The sequence below is a fragment of the Girardinichthys multiradiatus genome, chromosome 11 (genome assembly GCF_021462225.1).
Source record: "Girardinichthys multiradiatus isolate DD_20200921_A chromosome 11, DD_fGirMul_XY1, whole genome shotgun sequence".
Lineage (NCBI taxonomy): Eukaryota > Metazoa > Chordata > Actinopteri > Cyprinodontiformes > Goodeidae > Girardinichthys > Girardinichthys multiradiatus.
The window spans coordinates 31,039,704-31,065,257 of record NC_061804.1 but is presented as its reverse complement, the minus strand read 5'-3'; the positions used below and the strand labels follow the sequence as shown (position 1 = coordinate 31,065,257).

General features: G+C 38.8%; 2 protein-coding genes across 4 annotated transcripts in view; both read right to left on the bottom strand.

The window, feature by feature from the left end:
• Positions 1-25,554, bottom strand: part of LOC124876153 (roundabout homolog 2-like) — a 166,683-nt gene that overhangs the window by 25,544 nt on the left and 115,585 nt on the right. The gene's annotated exons all lie outside the window — the stretch shown is intronic.
• LOC124876152 lies at positions 729-8,236 on the bottom strand. 3 transcript variants are annotated; one of them, XM_047378685.1, is made up of 6 exons: positions 6,013-6,805; positions 5,647-5,682; positions 4,058-4,108; positions 2,230-2,310; positions 1,799-1,897; positions 729-1,171 (listed from the first exon to the last, which is right to left on the bottom strand). In XM_047378685.1, exons 1-6 carry the CDS (start codon positions 6,581-6,583, stop codon positions 954-956), a joined length of 1,056 nt encoding a protein of 351 aa, XP_047234641.1. In that variant the 5' UTR covers positions 6,584-6,805; the 3' UTR covers positions 729-953. The 3 variants fall into 3 exon arrangements, 2 of the variants coding, with proteins under 2 accessions (XP_047234641.1, XP_047234640.1); XR_007040234.1 differs by lacking the exons at positions 4,058-4,108; positions 5,647-5,682; positions 6,013-6,805 and adding an exon at positions 6,812-8,236; XM_047378684.1 differs by lacking the exons at positions 729-1,171; positions 4,058-4,108; positions 5,647-5,682; positions 6,013-6,805 and adding an exon at positions 6,812-8,236 and having other exon boundaries at positions 1,797-1,897.

The window sequence follows — 25,554 nt, the reverse complement described above, 5'->3', positions numbered from 1 at the left end:
CTCCCACAGCAGGACCGCAAGTAGTTGACTGGGTTGTGGGGTCCACCCATTCTAGTGGTCCTAGAACTATGAAAAAAATCAGGCAGATCCCAAAAAAAATCTACATATTAAAAGTCACGTTCAATATGCAAAATTTCAAACTTTATTTTACATGTCTGTTTTTCAATCACATGTGGGGCCAGTTTCTAACATTCATACTTTGCAGGACCCACCTTCACACACGTTTGATTTTTAGTCAGTTATGGGGCTTGCTTTTAATGTTCGAACGTTAAGAGGTCCATCTTTACACACATAATTTTTTTAGCCAGTTATGGGGCTTGCTTTTAACATTTAACTCTTGTTAGGCCTTCATAAAGATTTGCTTTATCTTTAAATTAGGATCTATCAAATTCAATCCCAACCCTAATCTAACCCAAACATGCATTTGTCAAGACTTGATTGTTTAATGGGAAAAAACCTTAAAATTTTGTTAGTGTTATTAATCCTTTCATCTGGCTTAATAGACTAGATATATATTGAAATGTGCATTCTTAAGTACATCTGTCATTATTCGATTGTGGTGCATTTTTCCTAGTCACAGCCTTAATATTCTTCCATTTGTTTAGGCATACAGGTCAATTTTTTATATATTTACAATCTTCATTTTAGCCAACTATAAAATACACATGATTTACTATTAATCATGAACTGCTTGAGTCAAAATTTAAAATGGACACATTACAAATGTAGCCACTGAATAAAGGAACTTTATTTTGAGCTGCACATGTTTTATTTCAACATTTTAGCACTGAATGTGCCATTTAAACATTTCCCATATTTCTTCCTCAGAACATGTATCAATAAACTGAAATATACTTTGTTTGAACTTTGTCCATAAAAATTACAAACAAATAGTAAAGAACTGGTGAAACAGGACCAGCCATGTGTTTCTACCTCTGTTCAGGGAAGCTCTGTCACTCATATTTTCTCCTCATGGTGGTTATTCTGTTTTTGACAAAGTACTTAACTGCTCTCCAGTCTCTTTTACTCAGTGCTTGTGGTTCTGCAGCAATGCATCTCTCACAGTCAAGCTTACCAGGAACCTGATTTGTCAATATGTACTTCCTTAAATGTTTATTTACAGCAGCACATTCCTCTGGGGTCCAGCTTCTTTTCACAACTTTTTCTTTACCTAAGGGCATAAAAAGAGCACAATTTAGTTTACAACTTCATTAGAACAAAACTGCACAGAGGATACATTCACTTTATGTACAATAATCCCACAATATCATTTAAATGAGATATTTTAATAATTCAACTATCTTTGTCAATAGTAATGAGCCTACAGTAAAAAAACAAGTAAATCAGTTTATTTCTGGGATATTAATCAGTCAGTGTCACTGCTGGTACAGGCAGTCAAACTCCACCAGGAGAGCACATCATCGATATGCAAATTTGCCAACAGGTAAATTTGATGCAAAAATTTTTTTCTGTCTTGAGGTAGATGTGTCATGTACATTACCCCTATTTAATAATAGATGGAAACGAACATCTCACAAATAATCCAATTTAACAATGACGTGAAACCCACCTGAGAAGGGGCGCATTAATTTGCATTTTACGACAAAATTCAAAAGTTTAGACCTGACATGTCTAAGTAAAAAAAGTCAAGTGGTTAATACATTTTGCTTCGGTCATTTAAATCTTAGTAAGCAGTAAATGTGAGGATAATTAGAATATTGATACTGTAGTAATAATTGGACCATTTAAAAGCAATCATGATGAAGTTATGTATTGAAGAGGATTACTCCAAACTCACCACTCTTTTTGGCAGACCTTTCGTTACTTTGGCTGCTAGAGGTGGGGGTACAAGAGGTCACTTCGTTGACTTCTGGCATCAGCCCATCTGAATTTGTGACTTTGAAGTACAGAAAAGAACAGGTTAAACTCATCTTATTAGAACAGCAAACACGCTGATCAAGGGCATAGATATCAACAGCGAACTAAAGAAAAAAAACCAAAAAACCTTCTATTTACACTTGTGTTCATAAAGAGTTATTTATTACAATCAAGTCCTGTAGAACCAATCTTGTTTGAATCAAATTTGGATGTTAGTAAATACTAGGCAGGATCAGATATAAATGTAATGGACTTGTAATATTAGTTAAAAGTGGTGGTATTAAAAAAAAATGAATAAAAATCAATGTTGAAGAAGAGTACTAACCCCAAACTGCAGTTTTACAAGCTCACCTTTCTTTTTGGTCAAGTTTTCCTGACTTAAGCCACTGGATGTGGGGATACAAGGTGTCTCTTCAGAAGCTTCTGGATCTTCTGAAATATTAATTTTAGGAACATAAAAAAACTGTTTAAACTTTCAATGATCTACAGTACTTTAACAGTTCATGTACGCACGTGGACGCCTCAGTTAATGAAAGAAAAACCCACAATGGTCACAAAAATAACTTGAATCTGACAAAGTTAATCATAAATAAAAAAATTATATGAAAATGAACAAATTAAAGTCAGACAATGCTTTTCAAACATGCTTCAACAGAATTATTTAAACAAATAAAGTCATGAAACAGGCCTGGACAAAAATGATGGTACCCCTGAAAATAATGTGACCAAAGGGACGTGTTAAATCGAGGTGTGTCCATTAATTAACATCACAGGTGTCTACATTCTTGTAATCAGTCAGTGGGCCTATATATAGGGTTACAGGTAGTCACTGTGCTATTTGGTGACATGGTGTGTACCACACTCAACATGGATCAGAGGAAGCGAAGGAAAGCGTTGTCTCAGGAGATTAGGAAGAAAATTATAGACAAGCATGGTAAAGGTAAAGGTTATAAGACCATCTCCAAGCAGCTTCATGTTATGACTACAGTTGCACATATTCAGAAATTTAAGATCCATGGGACTGTAGCCAACCTCCCTGGACATGGCCACAGGAGGAAAATTTATGACAAAACAAAGAGACTGATAATACAAATGGTAACAAAAGAGCCCAGAAAAACTTCTAAAGAGATTAAAGGTGAACTTAAAGCTCAAGGAACATCAGTGTCAGATTGCACCATCCAACGTTGTTTGAGGCAAAGTGGACTTAATGGGAGACGACCAAGGAGAACACCATCTTTGAAAAATCATAAAAAAGCCAGACTGGAATTTGCCAAACTACATGTTGACAAGCCACAAAGCTTGTGGGACAATGTCCTATGGACAGATGAGACAAAAACTATACTTTCTGGCAAGGCACATCAGCTCTATGTTTGCAGATGGAAAAATTTAAGCATATGAAGAAAAGAACACTGTCCCTACTGTGAAACATGGAGGAGTCTGTTATGTTCTGGGGCTACTTTGCTGCATCTGGCACAGGGTATCTTGAATCTGTGCAGGTATAATGAAATCTCAAGACTATCAGGGGATTCTAGAGATAAATGTGCTGGCCAGTGTCAGAAAGCTTGGTCTCAGTCGCAGGTCATGGGTCTTGCAACAGGATAATAACCCAAAAAACACAGATAGAGGAAAACATTGGACTATTCTGAAGTGGCCTTCTATGAGCCCTTACCTAAATCCTATTAAGCATATTTGGAAGGTGCTGAAACATGCCGTCTGGAAAAGGTGCCCTTCAAAAATGAGACAACTGGAGCAGTTTGCTCATGAGGAGTGGGCTAAAATACCTTCTGAGAGGGACAGAAGTCTCACTGACAGTTATAGGAATCCTTTGATTGCAGTGATTGCTTCAAAAGGTTGAGCAACAAAATATTAAGTTAAGGGTTCCATCGTTTTGGTCCAGGCCTGTTTCATGAGTTTATTTTTTTAAATAATTCTGTTGAAGGATGTTTGAAAGCAGTGTCTGACTTTCATGTGCTCATTTTCATAGAATATTTATTCATTATAACCTTTGTCAGATTTAAGTTATTTCTGTGACCTTTGTTGGTTTTTCTTTCATTAACCGAGGGGTACCAACAATTTTGTCCACGTTTGTATATAGAACTCAGGTTGTAAAATGTGTTTAATTCAGAGAAAAGTGGCCCTTTTTTGTTTAACCGCTTTCTTTATTATGTGAACATTTTACCTTCTTGTGAGGATAAATTGGTGCCATTCTCAGTTCCGTCAGGCATATCAACTATGTACATGAAAGAAGAATTGTTTTCAAAAGTCAGAATTAACAATACACCAACAAGCAAAAAAAAAAAAAGTAAAATTAACTATTGCTTTAATCCATATCTTAGGTCATCCTAATTGACAGGAAATCAGGAGTAATATAGGTTTCCAGGGATATCAGTGCTCTTCATAATGTATATGGCAAAGAGACTTGTGTGAATGAGCCACTTGCCACAAAGCTGAATAAGACATTATGATATAATTGAAAAATGTTAGCTGGCAGTAGTGCTAAGAAATTGTATTTTCCTATAAATGTTTTCAGTAACATTTTATTTTATAAAACAAACTAACCCGTAGCTGTCAATTTGTAGGCTACATATTTTTGGACTACTAACTCTTTATTGTTCATTAATTATTTAGTTAATGACTTATTGTGACTGACCAAATTCAACAGTAAGAGGCCATAAATTAAGAGTTTTACCAAACCAGGCCACTTTTTTGATAATCCAAAGTAAAAGGTAATTTCATTTAATGTTGATTTTAATATGCTCTTCTTAATATGAGGTTTACAAAGAAGTAATTAGACAGGTTTTCAACCTTAACTGGTAAAAAAAGTAATTCCTTTTATAATACAACTAAACACCAGCGCTAGTGCCAAAACAACAGTTTACCAACTATGCATGAGAATATGAACTGGACCACTGTCTAAAATCATCTTTTCATAAAAACATTAAATTAGCATTTCCTTTCAAGCTTCCAGAGTCTGGAGGAAGAGTGGAATCCCTATTAGTGACATCTGCTGATTCTGGTCCAATGTGTTTTCTGAAGTCCAGTCAGCAATCTAGTATGATATTTAGACCACTTCACACATCCCCTTGTTGACAAGCTTTATTTAGATACTGATGTCACTTTCCCACAGGACTTGGCACCAGCTCTCACTGCCAAAAGTTGGTCCATTGACCACAGTGTTGCTGTGCTTGATTGGCCAGAAAACTGGCCCCACCTAAGCCTAAAAATCTAAGTTGTTTTGTCAAGAGAAAGATGAGGGACACCAGAAGTAACCATGCAGATGACCTGAAAGTGGCTCTAAAAGACACCTGGGCTCCCATTATACATTACAAAATATTGTTTATAATTGTTGTAATTTAATATAAAAATTTTCTGAAACACTGAATTTTAGCTTTTTTATTATGTTAGCCATAACTATGAAATTACAAAAACACAGGGTTGAAATATTTCACTGTGTAATGAATACCCAATATCAGTTTCAATTTTTGTAATGAATCGCCAAAAATATTGAACTTTTTGAATGCATCATATCAATACATTTCATTATATCTGAAAGTTTTGAATGTACCTGTAGATACAAAAATTAATATTTGTACTTTTTTATGACAGAGCTTAAATAAAATTATGGCATGAAATTTCCCTACATCAGTCCTATCTTGGATGTTTTCAATTTAATGAAATTTTAATTAAAACAACATTAACATGCAGTCATCTAGTGTATTTAAAACTACAGAGATTATTGCGGTATAGAAAAAATAAACAAATTCATACCTTTCTCTTGTGAAGAACCATCCATGTCAAGAGTTTCTAATATGGTAATGAGATAAATTTGAAGAGATTTGTTTAATAGAACTAATAAAACACTCAAGAACCAATTCCACAAAAGATAGGAAACCATAAAAAGTACCTAAATAGCACCTTTTAATTTTTTTTTTTTTTTGCCTCAAATCAAATCAGAATAAGCCAACATTTTTATGTAAAGCCTAAATGATACCATTTTCAACTAATATGATGTTTATTCATCCTTAACAATAAAACATGCCCTCCTCCATAAATATCTCATTTCATTAATCTATTCTTAAATACCAAGGTTAGCAACTTCAATTTCCCTTGCATTAAAGTGTTAAATGTTAATACCGTTGACATCAAGGTGGATTTCATCCAGACTCTTCCCTTTATACTCTCCTAGCCGTCCTTGTTCCATTGCAAGGAGAACTTTGCTTATTTTTGCTAACTGTATGGTACCCTCTGGAAGGCGATAGTGCTTCCTGTGAACAGCAACATTATGCCCAAGGAAATCTGCCAACTGGTCAAGTTCTGTAGTCTTCAGGTTCAAAACTGTTGACAATGTTGCAATGTGTTTCCTGAGCTTTGTTGAGGTGAGTGCTGTAGGGTTTTTGAGGCCACTGCACTCACTCACAAACTGCCTTATACAGTCTGAACCTCTGAGGTAATGGACAGAATTCGGCAACGCAAACAGGTATTGATTTTCTTCCAGGACTCCACATTCTTCCCGCCTTCCAGTAAGAGCATCAAGGGATTCCTTCATCATTGGACCCAGCAGAACAGGAACTTTTCTTCCTCTTTTTCCCACAATGGTTATCCGGACAAAATAGTTGCAGAGCTTTTGTTCAAGTGCTGTGAGGGCCAGGTTAACATCCTCGTGTGTTTCTGATGTGTCCTTTGATAAGTAAACTGACAAATGCATCCTGGAAACCTCCCCAGCTCGTCGACGGTTGAAAAGGATTACTTGTGCCAGAGTCACTTTGGCAAGATCCTTCCAGCTGGACTGTGAGGCCTCTTCTTTCAAGGCATGTAAACATTCCTGCTGTCTTTCTAACAAATGGTTGTGAAGAATCTGGACATCGTGTGTGAAAGGTAACAGTAGAGGTGCATTCCACTTTTTCTGTTCAAGCTGGGTTAAAGCTTGGCTTGCAATATCATATTTCCAACTTTCTTGATACAGTTGTGCAAACTCCTCTGCGTTTTGCACAGCTTCCTTATCCTTCATCTTCAGTCCTTCCGTCTTAATGAACATGGCTAAAGAATGCATGTCGTGACCAACTTTTCGAGCGAGAGATGGTCGTTGATAGTTGCCACTTTCTTCACTGAATCCAGCTAGACGTCTTGCAGCAGCGACAACTGTAACATATTTTTCAGGCTTTATGAGATCTTTAATACTCTTCACAGAAGCAATATTTCTTGCCTCAAGTAGCAGTCTGCCAAGCTCTCTTAGCTTTTGACGGATGTATTGGTGCTGGCTGACTACCCTCTCATTCTTGTGGAACAATCTGTATCCAAAATCTAGTATGCATTGATCCTTCTTACATGCAACTGTAATCTCATCTTGATGCATCTCACTTAGAAACCTCCAGTATGAATCACTGAACTCTGGTGGAACTGGTTCAGCAAATGCACACAATGCTTGAACTCTTGTTTTCCCCTTTTTCAAAGACTTATCTTGAGGCTTGAATTTGCAGGACTGGAAATGTCGCCACATTGCCTTTTTTTTTAACAGTCCATAGCAGTACAAACAATGTTTGAATATTTCCCCTTCTGTTTTCTTCTTTGGTTGTTTCCACGCAATGAGCTTGCCTTGGTTACTTTCCATAACTTCAGTGTTGTGCTCAAAGTTTCCCTTATTTCGCAAATAATCCAACTGGAGTCGTCTTTGTTTTGAGTTTTTTGGCAAACTGTAGGCTTTTGCAACCTCTATTTTATCCATGTGTCTGCGCAATAGATGTCTTGACATTTTTTGAACAAATACTCCACAATACACACAGTGGTGTTTCTTATTATAGGTCCTGGATCCATCTTCCTTCTTCAAAACAGGAGCAACATAAACAGATTCTTCCTCCAGGGGGGCCCTTTCATCTTTATATGTAGTGGCTCTGGAATCATGACTTTCAAAGTTTCTAGTCTGACTGGACTCACTCTTACTCTGCCTGCAAAACTTGCTTCTATTTTGACTAAATGACATAGTTTTATCCTTCGGACCTTTTTCCAGACTTAATTCCACACTGGCTTCACTGTCTGTGCTTTCTCCAGTGGTTTCTGGAATATATTCATCTTCACTGTCTTCACTTGCCTCATCTAACCCTGCAAAGCTCCTCTGAATCATTTAGAGAAAGAGGAGAAGGAAGAAGTTAGTATTTCTTCCTCTATTAGAATTAATTAAAAAGAAAATCAGGCCTTGATTTAAAATCCACCTTGAAAACACAGATGTTAACTCTACAGATACATCTCAAAAAACAAGAAAATTGCATTGAAGTGAAATACACTGCTCAAAAAAATAAAGGGAACACTCAACTAACATCCTATATCTGAATGAATGAAATATTCTCATTTAATACTTTGTTCTGTAGAAAGTTGAATGTGCTGACAACAAAATCACACAAAAATCTTCAGTGGAAATCAAATTTATTAATCAATGGAGGCCTGGATTTGGAGTCACACACAAAATTAAAGTGGAAAAACACACTACAGGCTGATCCAACTTTGATGTAATGTCCTTAAAACAAGTCAAAATGAGGCTCAGTATTGTGTGTGACCTCCACGTGCCTGTATGACCTCCCTACAACGCCTGGGCATGCTCCTGATGAGACGGTGGATGGTCTCCTGAGGGATCTCCTCCCTGACCTGGACTAAAGCATCCGCCAACTCCTGTACAGTCTGTGGTACAACGTTGGTGGATGGAGCGAGACATGATGTCCCAGATGTGCTCAATCGAATTCAGGTCTGGGGAACTGGCGGGCCAGTCCATAGCTTCAATGTCTTAATCTTGCAGGAACTGCTGACACACTCCAGCCACATGAGGTCTAGCATTGTCCTGCATTAGGAGGAACCCAGGGCCAACCGCACCAGCATATGGTCTCGCAAGGGGTCTGAGGATCTCATCTCGGTACCTAAAGGCAATCAGGCTACCTCTGGCGAGCCCATGGAAGGCCATGCCACCCTCCAAAGAAATCCCACCCCACACCATTACTGATGCACTGCCAAACCGGTCATGCTGAAGGATGTTGCAGGCAGCAGATTGCTCTCCACGGTGTCTCCAGACATGTGACGTCTGTCACATGTGCTCAGTGGGAACCTGCTTTCATCTGTGAAGACCACAGGGCACCAGTGGCAAATTTGCCAATCCTGGTGTTCTCTGACAAATGCCAAGTGTCCTGCACGGTGTTGGGCTGTGAGCACAACCCCAATTTGTGGACGTCGGGCCCTCATACCATCCTCATGGAGTCGGTTTCTAACCGTTTGTGCAGACACATGCACATTGGTGGCCTGCTGGAGGTCATTTTGCAGGGCTCTGGCAGTGCTTCTCCTGTTCCTCCTTGCACAAAGGCGTAGGTAGCGGTCCTGCTGCTGGGTTGTTGCCCTCCTACGGCCTCCTCCACGTCTCCTGGTGTACTGACCTGACTCCTGGTAGCGCCTCCAGGCTCTGGACACTACGCTGACAGACACAGCAAACCTTGCCACAGCTGGCATTGATGAGCCATCCTGGATGAGCTGCACTACCTGAGCCACTTGTGTGGGTTGTAGAGTCCGTCTCATGCTACCACGAGTGTGAAAGCACCACCAACATTCAAAAGTGACCAAAACATCAGCCTGAAAGCGTAGATACTGAGAAGTGGCCTGTGGTCCCCACCTGCAGAACCACTCCTTTATTGAGTGTGTCTTGCTAATCGCCAAAGATTTCCCCCTGTTGTCTATTTCATTTGCACAAGAGCACAACAACATCAGTGTTGCTTCCTAGGTGGACAGTATGATTTTACATATGTTTGATTCATTTGGAGTTATATTGTGTTGTTTAAGTGTTCCCTTTATTTGTTTGAGCAGTGTATTTTTTGCCAGTCATCTCAGAAAATGGAACTCATATCTCATATAGAATTATCACAGAGTGATATATTCCACGTCCTTGTTTCCCATAATTTTGATGATTATGGCTTACTAGTAAACCCCAAATTCAGAATACTGTGAGGAAGTTAATTATTGGAAACTCATTGTTTCACACCTTAATCAGCTAATTAATTCCAAACGTCTACAAAGGTGTTCTGATCCTTCAAACCGTCTTTCACTCTGGGTCAGTAGAGATACAATCACGGGGAAGACTGCTAACTTCACAGATGGCCAGAAGACAGTCATCTACACCCTTTACAAGGAGGGGAAGCCACAAAAGTTCATTGCTAAAAGCAATTTGCGCACAAAGTTCTGGATCAAAGCACAGTAACAGAAAATTGAGTGTGAAAAAAGAAGTTTGGTAAAAGATGCAAAAACAACAGCGAGAACAGCAGCCTTGAGGGGGTTGTCAAGGTTGACAATGAGTGGGCTGAGGCTGGAGCATCAAGAGCCAGCACACAAATGAATACTAGACATGGGCTATAAACGTCGCATTCCTGGTGTCAAGCCACTCCAGAACCAGAGACAACATCCAAATCATCTCACCTAGGCACAGGAACTCGACTGTTGCTCAATGGTCCAGAGTCCTGTTTTCAGCTGAAAGTAAATTCTGCATTTCATTTGGAAATCAAGGTTGCAGACACTGGAGGAAGAATGAAGAGGCACATAATCCAAGTTGTTTTAAGTCCAATGTGAAGTTTCCATAGTCAGTGATGGTTTGGGGTGCCATGTTATCTGCTGGTTCTGGTCCACTGGGTCTGAAGTTCATAGCCAATGCAGCCATCTAGCAGGGAGTTCTAGAGTTTGTTCTCTGACAAAGTTCTCTCTGCTGACAAGCTGTATGGAGATGCTGGGTTTGTTTTCCAGGAGGACTTGGCACCTGCCCACACTGCCAAAAGTACCAGAACCTAGTCCAATGACTATGGTATTCCTGTTCTTGATTGGCCAGCAAACTCCCCTGACCTTTAACCCCATAGAAAATCTATGGGATGTTGTCAAGCGCAAGATGAGAGACATCAGACCTAAAAAGGCAGATGACCTAAAGGCAACTATCAAAGCAATCTGGGCTTCCATTACAGCTATGCAAAACCACAGGCTGATGGACTCTATGTCACGGTGCATTGATGCAATCATTCATGCAAGAGGAGCCCAACCAGATTCTTAGTGCATGGAAATGGACATACTGTTGAGAAACTTGACAGTAGAGCTTAAAACATCCTTTTTGGTTGGTCTAATGTGATATTCTAATATTCTGAGAAACAAAATTCTGAGCTCTCTTTACCTGAAAGCCATAATTGTCTAAATTACAAGAAATAAAAGCTTGAAATATTCTACTCAATGTGCAATAAATCTATAAAACAATTGTTTCACTTTTTGAAATGACTGGCAAGAAATGTTGCACTTTTGAGCAATATTCTAATTTTTATAAATGCACCTGTATGAGAGTGCTTGGTCAAGTTTAATATACTCTTGTTTTGAGTAAATTTAGATCCAAACAGATAAAGTAAAATGCAATGTTAAGGAAAATATCAAATTTTAAGAAAATAAAAGACATATATGCAAAGATTTGGGCAATTTAAAAAAAAAAGTTGTCAACTGAACAAGATGAACAAGCAACAAGAACAAGAAAATTAGTAAAACATGCTATAGCAATGAACGCCTTTCATTTTAAGCAATCATATCAAAAGTCTACTCTGGTATTACTCTTTAAATGACATTAATTCATGAGGCTTACAGAGAAGTAAGTTCCTCTTATAGGCCTTTGTGAATCCATTGCGAATGAGGTTGAAGGGCCTTCCATACAGTCATTACTTGAATTGTAGATAGCATCAGAAAAACTTGGAACTTTATTCATCTGTTAAAAGATTATATCAAGCTATAATTATTCAATTCCTGTGATTGTACGTGCAGACACACAGTTATTAAAAAAAATAAATTAGTTTCTTGTGACTTTTTAGATTTTAAAAATAATTGTATGTCTTTACCATTATTGTTGTTCTTTTTATTTGCTTTTGTAGAGGTGCAGAGACGTCTTTTTGGGAATCATCATCACTGTCTGAGTAGTCCACTAGAGACACTCCTTTGATGATTGATAGCTATATGGGGATGATGAAAAGAAATGTGTGGTTACAGTATATGTAAGCTAATGATGTAGTGCATGACTGTAAAACACTGGAATTTATTTGCTGTAAATAACTGAAGTTTCTATTGACTGCCTTAACTGATAAATGACCGGTGCTGCAAATATGATCGAAAATATGTCAAAACCTTGGATCAATGGTCCCCACAAGGACACATACAATGCAAAGAAATTGTTACCGAGAGAACAAGTAAAAGGCTCCAAAGATTACTTCTTACAACAAAAACAAATGGGTTGAACGCTGTTTAAGGTATCCTACTTTACAATCAGCAAAAGGGTACACACCAATCATGGATTCCTTCCTTACACATCAGCTTAACAAATTAAATAAAACCAAATTCTGACTAAATAACAGCTTCTCAACTAAAAGCAATCTACGGGGACAAGCATGTAAACTAAGTGAACAAAAATAGGTCTCCAAAGTTTATTTCTCACAAGTCTAAATGAATGTTAATATAATGTGCTTCCATAATGTCAGGTACTACAACTATGATCTAGAAATATAACAAAAGCTTAGATCCACACGGGAGGGCCCCACAAGGAGGCACATTTCAGAAATCCATTACTGTTATGCGTGTGTAAGTGACTGGCCTGGTTGGACCCCACATGGAAGCACGCTTCAACAATCTATCTGAAGGTGTGTATGCCACTGGCTTGTTTGGGCTCCATGAGGAAACCATTAAAAACATGTGATCAGATGACTGGCTGAATGCTGTTTATGGTACCTTCTGACTAAAAAATAGTTTCCCAACACAAGCTAAACTAACAAGCATGTAAACTAAGGGAATGAGAGCAGGTCTCCAAAATTTATTTCTCACAACAAAGTCTAACTGAATGTTACCTGTAGGCTGGCATCCTGTGTGATGCTGTCATCAGGGAAAGAGTCCCACGAGTTTCTGGCTGGCTCAGCTACAGCAGTAGATGACTGCGAGCCTGTCACCTGGAATTAAAACCACAAATAACTTACTAACATCATACAGATAACATAAATGACAGACTCAAGACCTGTAAAGATAGTCCCCAAAACCAAAAGTGCACTTCTAACTACAAGTGTTCCAGTCAGTTCTGGATTTCTAATCAGGTCCTATAAAAGCATCTTTATGGATGTAGTGGAGCATCCTTCAGCCTGACAGTTTAGCTGTTGAAGATGTGCAGAATTATAGCTGTAATATAATGTGCTTCCATAATGTCAGGTACTACAACTATGATCTAGAAATATAACAAAAGCTTAGATCCACACGGGAGGGCCCCACAAGGAGGCACATTTCAGAAATCCATTACTGTTATGCGTGTGTAAGTGACTGGCCTGGTTGGACCCCACATGGAAGCACGTTTCAACAATCCATCTGAAGGTGTGTATGCCACTGGCTTGTTTGGGCTCCATGAGGAAACCATTAAAAACATGTGATCAGATGACTGGCTGAATGCTGTTTATGGTACCTTCTGACTAAAAAATAGTTTCCCAACACAAGCTAAACTAACAAGCATGTAAACTAAGGGAATGAGAGCAGGTCTCCAAAGTTTATTTCTCACAACAAAGTCTAACTGAATGTTACCTGTAGGCTGGCATCCTGTGTGATGCTGTCATCAGGGAAAGAGTCCCACGAGGTTCTGGCTGGCTCAGCTACAGCAGTAGATGACTGCGAGCCTGTCACCTGGAATTAAAACCACAAATAACTTACTAACATCATACAGATAACATAAATGACAGACTCAAGACCTGTAAAGATAGTCCCCAAAACCAAAAGAGCACTTCTAACTACAAGTGTTCCAGTCAGTTCTGGATTTCTAATCAGGTCCTATAAAAGCATCTTTATGGATGTAGTGGAGCATCCTTCAGCCTGACAGTTTAGCTGTTGAAGATGTGCAGAATTATAGCTGTAATATAATGTGCTTCCATAATGTCAGGTACTACAACTATGATCTAGAAATATAACAAAAGCTTAGATCCACACGGGAGGGCCCCACAAGGAGGCACATTTCAGAAATCCATTACTGTTATGCGTGTGTAAGTGACTGGCCTGGTTGGACCCCACATGGAAGCACGTTTTAACAATCCATCTGAAGGTGTGTATGCCACTGGCTTGTTTGGGCTCCATGAGGAGAACCATTAAAAACATGTGATCAGATGACTGGCTGAATGCTGTTTATGGTACCTTCTGACTAAAAAATAGCTTCCCAACACAAGCTAAACTAACAAGCATGTAAACTAAGGGAATGAGAGCAGGTCTCCAAAGTTTATGTCTCACAACAAAGTCTAACTGAATGTTACCTGTAGGCTGGCATCCTGTGTGATGCTGTCATCAGGGAAAGAGTCCCACGATGTTCTGGCTGGCTCAGCTACAGCAGTAGATGACTGCGAGCCTGTCACCTGGAATTAAAACCACAAATAACTTACTAACATCATACAGATAACATAAATGACAGACTCAAGACCTGTAAAGATAGTCCCCAAAACCAAAAGAGCACTTCTAACTACAAGTGTTCCAGTCAGTTCTGGATTTCTAATCAGGTCCTATAAAAGCATCTTTATGGATGTAGTGGAGCATCCTTCAGCCTGACAGTTTAGCTGTTGAAGATGTGCAGAATTATAGCTGTAATATAATGTGCTTCCATAATGTCAGGTACTACAACTATGATCTAGAAATATAACAAAAGCTTAGATCCACACGGGAGGGCCCCACAAGGAGGCACATTTCAGAAATCCACTACTGTTATGCGTGTGTAAGTGACTGGCCTGGTTGGACCCCACATGGAAGCACGTTTCAACAATCCATCTGAAGGTGTGTATGCCACTGGCTTGTTTGGGCTCCATGAGGAGAACCATTAAAAACATGTGATCAGATGACTGGCTGAATGCTGTTTATGGTACCTTCAGACTAAAAAATAGCTTCCCAACACAAGCTAAACTAACAAGCATGTAAACTAAGGGAATGAGAGCAGGACTCCAAAGTTTATTTCTCACAACAAAGTCTAACTGAATGTTACCTGTAGGCTGGCATCCTGTGTGATGCTGTCATCAGGGAAAGAGTCCCACGAGGTTCTGGCTGGCTCAGCTACAGCAGTAGATGACTGCGAGCCTGTCACCTGGAATTAAAACCACAAATAACTTACTAACATCATACAGATAACATAAATGACAGACTCAAGACCTGTAAAGATAGTCCCCAAAACCAAAAGAGCACTTCTAACTACAAGTGTTCCAGCCAGTTCTGGATTTCTAATCAGGTCCTATAAAAGCATCTTTATGGATGTAGTGGAGCATCCTTCAGCCTGACAGTTTAGCTGCTGAAGATGTGCAGAATTATAGCTGTAATATAATGTGCTTCCATAATGTCAGGTACTACAACTATGATCTAGAAATATAACAAAAGCTTAGATCCACACGGGAGGGCCCCACAAGGAGGCACATTTCAGAAATCCATTACTGTTATGCGTGTGTAAGTGACTGGCCTGGTTGGACCCCACATGGAAGCACGTTTCAACAATCCATCTGAAGGTGTGTATGCCACTGGCTTGTTTGGGCTCCATGAGGAGAACCATTAAAAACATGTGATCAGATGACTGGCTGAATGCTGTTTATGGTACCTTCTGACTAAAAAATAGTTTCCCAACACAAGCTAAACTAACAAGCATGTAAACTAAGGGAATGAGAGCAGGTCTCCAAAGTTTATGTCTCACAACAAAGTCTAACTGAATGTTACCTGTAGGCTGGCATCCTGTGTGATGCTGTCATCAGGGAAAGAGTCCCACGAGTTTCTGGCTGGCTCAGCTACAGCAGTAGATGACTGCGAGCCTGTCACCTGGAATTAAAACCACAAATAACTTACTAACATCATACAGATAACATAAATGACAGACTCAAGACCTGTAAAGATAGTCCCCAAAACCAAAAGAGCACTTCTAACTACAAGTGTTCCAGCCAGTTCTGGATTTCTAATCAGGTCCTATAACAGCATCTTTATGGATGTAGTGGAGCATCCTTCAGCCTGACAGTTTAGCTGTTGAAGATGTGCAGAATTATAGCTGTAATATAATGTGCTTCCATAATGTCAGGTACTACAACTATGATCTAGAAATATAACAAAAGCTTAGATCCACACGGGAGGGCCCCACAAGAAGGCACATTTCAGAAATCCACTACTGTTATGCGTGTGTAAGTGACTGGCCTGGTTGGACCCCACATGGAAGCACGTTTCAACAATCCATCTGAAGGTGTGTATGCCACTGGCTTGTTTGGGCTCCATGAGGAGAACCATTAAAAACATGTGATCAGATGACTGGCTGAATGCTGTTTATGGTACCTTCAGACTAAAAAATAGCTTCCCAACACAAGCTAAACTAACAAGCATGTAAACTAAGGGAATGAGAGCAGGACTCCAAAATTTATTTCTCACAACAAAGTCTAACTGAATGTTACCTGTAGGCTGGCATCCTGTGTGATGCTGTCATCAGGGAAAGAGTCCCACGAGGTTCTGGCTGGCTCAGCTACAGCAGTAGATGACTGCGAGCCTGTCACCTGGAATTAAAACCACAAATAACTTACTAACATCATACAGATAACATAAATGACAGACTCAAGACCTGTAAAGATAGTCCCCAAAACCAAAAGAGCACTTCTAACTACAAGTGTTCCAGTCAGTTCTGGATTTCTAATCAGGTCCTATAACAGCATCTTTATGGATGTAGTGGAGCATCCTTCAGCCTGACAGTTTAGCTGTTGAAGATGTGCAGAATTATAGCTGTAATATAATGTGCTTCCATAATGTCAGGTACTACAACTATGATCTAGAAATATAACAAAAGCTTAGATCCACACGGGAGGGCCCCACAAGGAGGCACATTTCAGAAATCCATTACTGTTATGCGTGTGTAAGTGACTGGCCTGGTTGGACCCCACATGGAAGCACATTTCAACAATCCATCTGAAGGTGTGTATGCCACTGGCTTGTTTGGGCTCCATGAGGAAACCATTAAAAACATGTGATCAGATGACTGGCTGAATGCTGTTTATGGTACCTTCTGACTAAAAAATAGTTTCCCAACACAAGCTAAACTAACAAGCATGTAAACTAAGGGAATGAGAGCAGGTCTCCAAAGTTTATTTCTCACAACAAAGTCTAACTGAATGTTACCTGTAGGCTGGCATCCTGTGTGATGCTGTCATCAGGGAAAGAGTCCCACGAGGTTCTGGCTGGCTCAGCTACAGCAGTAGATGACTGCGAGCCTGTCACCTGGAATTAAAACCACAAATAACTTACTAACATCATACAGATAACATAAATGACAGACTCAAGACCTGTAAAGATAGTCCCCAAAACCAAAAGAGCACTTCTAACTACAAGTGTTCCAGTCAGTTCTGGATTTCTAATCAGGTCCTATAAAAGCATCTTTATGGATGTAGTGGAGCATCCTTCAGCCTGACAGTTTAGCTGTTGAAGATGTGCAGAATTATAGCTGTAATATAATGTGCTTCCATAATGTCAGGTACTACAACTATGATCTAGAAATATAACAAAAGCTTAGATCTACACGGGAGGGCCCCACAAGGAGGCACATTTCAGAAATCCATTACTGTTATGCGTGTGTAAGTGACTGGCCTGGTTGGACCCCACATGGAAGCACGTTTCAACAATCCATCTGAAGGTGTGTATGCCACTGGCTTGTTTGGGCTCCATGAGGAGAACCATTAAAAACATGTGATCAGATGACTGGCTGAATGCTGTTTATGGTACCTTCTGACTAAAAAATAGTTTCCCAACACAAGCTAAACTAACAAGCATGTAAACTAAGGGAATGAGAGCAGGTCTCCAAAATTTATTTCTCACAACAAAGTCTAACTGAATGTTACCTGTAGGCTGGCATCCTGTGTGATGCTGTCATCAGGGAAAGAGTCCCACGAGTTTCTGGCTGGCTCAGCTACAGCAGTAGATGACTGCGAGCCTGTCACCTGGAATTAAAACCACAAATAACTTACTAACATCATACAGATAACATAAATGACAGACTCAAGACCTGTAAAGATAGTCCCCAAAACCAAAAGAGCACTTCTAACTACAAGTGTTCCAGTCAGTTCTGGATTTCTAATCAGGTCCTATAAAAGCATCTTTATGGATGTAGTGGAGCATCCTTCAGCCTGACAGTTTAGCTGTTGAAGATGTGCAGAATTATAGCTGTAATATAATGTGCTTCCATAATGTCAGGTACTACAACTATGATCTAGAAATATAACAAAAGCTTAGATCCACACGGGAGGGCCCCACAAGGAGGCACATTTCAGAAATCCATTACTGTTATGCGTGTGTAAGTGACTGGCCTGGTTGGACCCCACATGGAAGCACATTTCAACAATCCATCTGAAGGTGTGTATGCCACTGGCTTGTTTGGGCTCCATGAGGAAACCATTAAAAACATGTGATCAGATGACTGGCTGAATGCTGTTTATGGTACCTTCTGACTAAAAAATAGTTTCCCAACACAAGCTAAACTAACAAGCATGTAAACTAAGGGAATGAGAGCAGGTCTCCAAAGTTTATTTCTCACAACAAAGTCTAACTGAATGTTACCTGTAGGCTGGCATCCTGTGTGATGCTGTCATCAGGGAAAGAGTCCCACGAGGTTCTGGCTGGCTCAGCTACAGCAGTAGATGACTGCGAGCCTGTCACCTGGAATTAAAACCACAAATAACTTACTAACATCATACAGATAACATAAATGACAGACTCAAGACCTGTAAAGATAGTCCCCAAAACCAAAAGAGCACTTCTAACTACAAGTGTTCCAGTCAGTTCTGGATTTCTAATCAGGTCCTATAAAAGCATCTTTATGGATGTAGTGGAGCATCCTTCAGCCTGACAGTTTAGCTGTTGAAGATGTGCAGAATTATAGCTGTAATATAATGTGCTTCCATAATGTCAGGTACTACAACTATGATCTAGAAATATAACAAAAGCTTAGATCCACACGGGAGGGCCCCACAAGGAGGCACATTTCAGAAATCCATTACTGTTATGCGTGTGTAAGTGACTGGCCTGGTTGGACCCCACATGGAAGCACGTTTCAACAATCCATCTGAAGGTGTGTATGCCACTGGCTTGTTTGGGCTCCATGAGGAGAACCATTAAAAACATGTGATCAGATGACTGGCTGAATGCTGTTTATGGTACCTTCTGACTAAAAAATAGTTTCCCAACACAAGCTAAACTAACAAGCATGTAAACTAAGGGAATGAGAGCAGGTCTCCAAAGTTTATTTCTCACAACAAAGTCTAACTGAATGTTACCTGTAGGCTGGCATCCTGTGTGATGCTGTCATCAGGGAAAGAGTCCCACGAGGTTCTGGCTGGCTCAGCTACAGCAGTAGATGACTGCGAGCCTGTCACCTGGAATTAAAACCACAAATAACTTACTAACATCATACAGATAACATAAATGACAGACTCAAGACCTGTAAAGATAGTCCCCAAAACCAAAAGAGCACTTCTAACTACAAGTGTTCCAGTCAGTTCTGGATTTCTAATCAGGTCCTATAAAAGCATCTTTATGGATGTAGTGGAGCATCCTTCAGCCTGACAGTTTAGCTGTTGAAGATGTGCAGAATTATAGCTGTAATATAATGTGCTTCCATAATGTCAGGTACTACAACTATGATCTAGAAATATAACAAAAGCTTAGATCCACACGGGAGGGCCCCACAAGGAGGCACATTTCAGAAATCCATTACTGTTATGCGTGTGTTAGTGACTGGCCTGGTTGGACCCCACATGGAAGCACGTTTCAACAATCCATCTGAAGGTGTGTATGCCACTGGCTTGTTTGGGCTCCATGAGGAGAACCATTAAAAACATGTGATCAGTTGACTGGCTGAATGCTGTTTATGGTACCTTCTGACTAAAAAATAGCTTCCCAACACAAGCTAAACTAACAAGCATGTAAACTAAGGGAATGAGAGCAGGTCTCCAAAATTTATTTCTCACAACAAAGTCTAACTGAATGTTACCTGTAGGCTGGCATCCTGTGTGATGCTGTCATCAGGGAAAGAGTCCCACGAGGTTCTGGCTGGCTCAGCTACAGCAGTAGGAGCCTGAGAGTCATTCAAGAGACAAAAATTAAGATTTTGTATACCTAATTAATATTGCAACTTGCATACTTGATTTTATTAACTTACTTTTTCACGCCATGGCCATTTAGAATCACCATAGTTGTAATCAATTTCAGTTCCTATTTCTATTTTTTTGATGGCAAACAGGCACAAATGGGGTTGATCATTTACTATTATTTTTTTCATGTTGCAGTTTGGAGACTTGTGGTTGTCGTTCACTAATCTTCCCAGAGAGCCATCCTCTATTGAAGCATCAATGCTAGGAGAGAAATAAAAGACATCAAACATTTTGCATAATATAACTAGTCTTTCAGTAAAATAAAAGTATGCTTACAGAAATAAAAACCTATATAAAAACCTATTTCAAAAGACAAAGTTGTGAGGCAGATTGAATGTCTTTTTGACAGCCACACAAAACAAATAATTTTTCAATAGTACATGTATGATGTGTTGTTGAGATATTGCTTCTAAGTGACTATCACTGATTAAGGGGCTTGAATTCCAGTCTCGTTTTAGAGTTCATAACTCCTCTATAGAAGATATTTGGACATACCACCAGTGACGATTCTGCCATTCAAACTCAAAGAGAAATGTACTCTCCTTTTCAGAGTACTTTCTTGTTTGGCATTTATCTGCTGATAGAAGTTGACCCCTGTATTCTAAGACGAAATCTCCTTGTTCAATGGGCTGGGTAGCAAACACACCCCTTCCTGCAAGGGCATTTTAAATAAACACAATGGTTAGGAAAAATTGAATTATTTTTTAATTTTTACATAAACCATTAACCATATAAATGTGGTAATATCTTATGATGTTAAATTCTTCCTTAGAAATCAAAAATACAACACCCAATATGAATTTGGTTGTTTTTTATATGTCATTTTATAAAAACATAAATCAATCCTTGGGTAAATGGTCCAAAAATGAGTTTCTTACCTTTGTGATCATCAATAAATCTTTCCATTAATCCTGGTTTGTCCTTTGAAGATTGAATGTAAAAGGTTGCTTCATCAGCAGGCTTTTTTCTTGCCTTCCTTTTAGACATTTTTGGCGCTAAAAAAAAAATTTTAAACATGACACAGACAACTAATAAGCATTATAATATATATAAGCACTCTATATTAATTTAAAAAGATTTGTAATCATGCACTGTATGGAGTCTGAAGGAATAAAACTGGCCAGATGGAGAACTAAGAGAACAAGAGTGAATAAAAAAAACACAGAATATTTTTCTATAATCTCTTTCAAAAAATCTGCCTATATTAATGAAAATGTTTGCCAGAAGGAAGCTGAGCTTTGGTACTTTTAACCAGTCACAGTTCCTATCAAATCCAAAAAAGGCCTGAAACAGCCCTTTAATTAAGTGGGTAGGTGTTTAGGATGCACAGACTGAAAACTAGATGGAGAAACTCTAAATAGTTCAAAAGTGGCATTTCCCCTACCATTATCCAATAGGGGTGCTCCAACCCAACCAAAGAGACAATTATATGAGAATAACTTGCAACTATAACTAGCGTTTTTAAAAAGTAACATGTCCAACACAGACCAGCAAAGCCATAGTGCTGCATCCAAACTTGAAGCACCAGGGGTGAAGGGGCAGCTACGAGCTCCACCATAACTGTATACCTAAGATGTAGCTTGCTCCACAGCTCAGATCATCACTGGAACATCTTTATTTCATCACACCAGTTCTACTGCAGCTTTATACATATTCAGAGTGGAATTCAGAATTCTTCTGTTTGCAAACAAAGTCCGATCTGATTCACGTTGCCACCTCCTCATATCCTCCTATTCTATGCACCTCAGTGCAAGCTCTTCTCACTTCAGCACCATGGGGAGCAGAGGTTTCTCCACCTCTGCTCCCAAACTCTGAATCCTTCTGGCTATGTCTACATTAAGTCATAGATGATAGAAATGTATACCCAACCAAGAATACAAATAGTTCCAAACCTGTTTTCATGTGGACAGGGCCACAAACATCAGCAACACTGAGACTCTCCCTGTTTATATCCAGACTTACAACCAATCTAATCAAGACTGCTTACTCTTTGTAAATCCAGACATTACATTTGATGTTTGTGTCTGGTTTGTTGTTATTGATGGTTTACTTTATTTGTAAGGTGACATTTTGTCTTTTGAATGGCACCTGTAAATATGTATTATTATTACGCTAACGTATGACGTCACGTGGCTGCTGAATTAAATGATAGTTATGTCAATATCAACAGCCTAAGTGAAGTTATTTCAATAGCTTTACCAATATAACTCATTTTAATTTCAAGGAGCTACCAACTCATTTTTATTATGAGTCTGTTTTAAAAGTGAACATATGCTAACGTTCTTAGCATACAGTGCTAGCGTTCTTGATAGTTTTATTCGCGTCAAAATGCTTATTTTATTAAACTGCAGCATTCTTTCACGTAAAAAAAACCTCTCGAGACATACAGAGACACACAGACATAACACTGAGCTTTAACAAGTGTTTGGCGAGTTTTTAAGAAGTTTCGGCGAGCAACTACGGCCAGAGTCCGGTTCTGGGATCGGCTGTTATGGAATATTAAAACATGGAATTCACCCCGAATATAACACGGAGCAACTATACATTCTGTTGTTTCCTTTTACACCACTGTGTTTAAAATCACTGTAAGCTAAAATGAATGACAAGTTAAAACGCCGGACTTTTAGGGGAAATCCTTACGCCACCGAAGTGACAAAATACCGAATGGGAAGCCTAAATCATTGCGTACAACCCCCTCGGAGTCTGGATTAAAAGCATTTCCACATCAGTTTCTTGTATTTAGTATTTACATGCTGTAAATTTACTCACCACGTATGTTGTGTTTGGTTCTGAGTAGCGTCTCGTCTTCCTTTGCAGCGTTTCCTCCTCACATAGAGCAGTTTCAGCCTGGCGCCGTCACACGTTATGAAGTGCCGTAAAAATGTTGTAAACGTATAAAGTGCCGTAAAGCTGGCGTTGTTAGCCGCTTGAAGCTAACATACCTGTAGCTAACAAACCTGCAGATTAAACTAATAAGTAAACTGATTGAAAATATTAAATAACTATTTATTTATACCTTCATTTTTCTTATGTCCAGAATATAAAAAATGCACAAGATATTTTTTTTCTAAATAAGTCTAAAGAATGAGTGTATTTTTTATAAAGCACAAAAGTGTAATGAACATTAAATAGCATGTAGATTAATTACAATTGTAATATAGGAATTTTAATAAAGAAAATGACAATGAATTATCACAGGGGCTTATGCAAATGTTTACACTATTGTTTTAGTTGCTATGCTTACTAAAATAATAATTACCTGCTTTAAATCTTTAATTTGGTTGTAATACCTAGTGCTGTTATAATATTTTATAACAGGAATTATACAAAAACCACTTTCTGAAACTTCAGGAAATTACATATTTTCTTGGGATATCGGCCACTCTTATTGGTCAAAAGTTGGACCAGGCGGGCTCAATGATACACACTTCCTGTAGTGTGTATACTTGCAGTACCACTTCCCACAGACAAGGGGTCTCTACTGAGCAAACACACTGTGCACACACTTTTCCAATCATTGCTACCAAGTGGGGTAAGTGAAAAAAAAGCATGAGGCATGTTAGGAGAGCATCCCAAGCTGCTTTAGAGTGGTTTCCCATGTGGGGTCCAGGATTTTGGAACCCACAAAGACACAGAGCCCCACTTTGTTGGTGGGCTCCCTGCGTTTGGGCCTTCCATGGTAACAAAAACAAGTGCACACACACACACACACACACACACACACACACACACACACACACAGGCCTGCCTCAAATTTGCAAAAAAAAACAAAACAAAAACAAATATTTTCATGATTGCCAAGACTTTTGGGAAAATGATCTGGGGAATGTCAAAACAAAAGTGGAATTTCTTTGGAAATGTGGTTTACATTGGGCATAAAACTAAAACACTATTTCAGAAAAATATCAAATATTATTCCTACAATAAAACATTGTGGTCTTGATACGCTTTGCTTCTTCAGAAACTGGACAATTTTCCATAACTGATTCTTGATGAATTAAGAATTCTGCTTTCTGTCAGAAAATCCTGAAGGAGAATGTCCGGCCATCAGTTAGCGAACGTAAGCCCAAGCACACCTGGGTTATGTAGCAGGACAATGATTTGAAGTACACCAGCAGGTTAACCTCTGAACGGCTAAAAAAAAACAACAAATGTCACAGTCTGAACTTTAATCGAATTGAGATACTTTGGTCTCAAGAAGGCCATTCATTCAAAAAACCCTTGAGTGTAACTGAATTAAAACAGTTCTGCAAAAAAAAGTGGGCCAGGTTTTCAAAAAAAAACATGCCTGATGGTAGTTGTAGTTGCTGAAGGTGGAATCACAAGTTTTTAGGTTTTGGGAACAATTATTTTTTCTAGGGGCCAGGTTGGATAACTTTTCTCCTTTAATGAATGAGATAATCATTTAAAAAACAGCATTTTTCATTTACTCAGGTTATCTTTAACCAATATTACAATTTGTTTGATGATCTAAAACATTTAACTGTGACAAAAAAACAAAAAAAAACAAAACAAAAAAAGCAAGAAAAGCAACCGTCCGCCTCCCAAAAAGAAATTTGTATCAGGGCAAATATTTATTCACAGTATTGTAGTACATGAACCGAATACCATGCTGTATCGTAGATGGGCTATGTTTGTGTTCCCACTGGCACATGTAATGATACAAGAATATTTCATTATTATTAAAAAAAGGAAGGTAATCAAATTCTCCACTCAAACATGCAATCTGTTCCACACTATAGTTTAGCAAAATGAGATCCTGCCATTAAAGGGATTTAACACAGAACTACTTATATTTCTAATTATCGAATGAAAATGCATCATTAGGCAAATCCTCTACCTTTTTTCAGATTTCATTTCAGAGAAGCTGCTTTAAGAAGATGGAGGTTTTCCAGTCACTGAAATGCTCTGCATTAGAAAACAGGAAGCATTATGTATAGTCCTGCAACCCTTAAATGTATGAGAAGACTCCCTCAGGATGAATAATATCTACAATACCAGTAATGACTCAAGATAACATTGCTAGAAATGATCACAACAGTGCAAAATGTCAAAGAGCATTTTTCTTGTCTGCATGTATTGAGGACCAGTGTAGCTGCTAGCTTATTTAAAATAATTCATGTGTTTCAGAGATGGATTTTTATTTACTCAGCTGTGCAGTTGAACTAAAGCCACTAAAGGTGCTTCATTTCCTGTTGTACAGGTGACAGAGCATTTAACATCATAGGTTTTGTGACACTTTTACTAACTATTTGTGAGTTAGAAAAGATCTCAAATTCAAAATAAGATTTTAAACATAGGCTAATGATTGTCTGTACTCAATGGCTACTTCATTAGGTTCACCTGTTGAATTGCACAAGACCCAAATGCATATCAGCTAATTACATGGCAGCAATGCAATCTGGATATGGTGAAGATGACTTGCTGAAGTTCAAAGGCATCAGAATGGGAAAAATTGATTTATGAGAGTTTAAACTTTCATGGT

What these genes read in the sequence shown, in the direction of transcription:
- LOC124876152 (XM_047378684.1), bottom strand. Translation starts at nt 7,996, where the DNA reads ATGATTCAGAGGAGCTTTGCAGGGTTAGATGAGGCAAGTGAAGACAGT. An exon ending in AAAGTTGGAAATATGATATT is followed by an intron (nt 2,311 to 6,811) that starts GCAAGCCAAGCT and finishes TTAATATTTCAG; the next exon opens with AAGATCCAGAAGCTTCTGAA.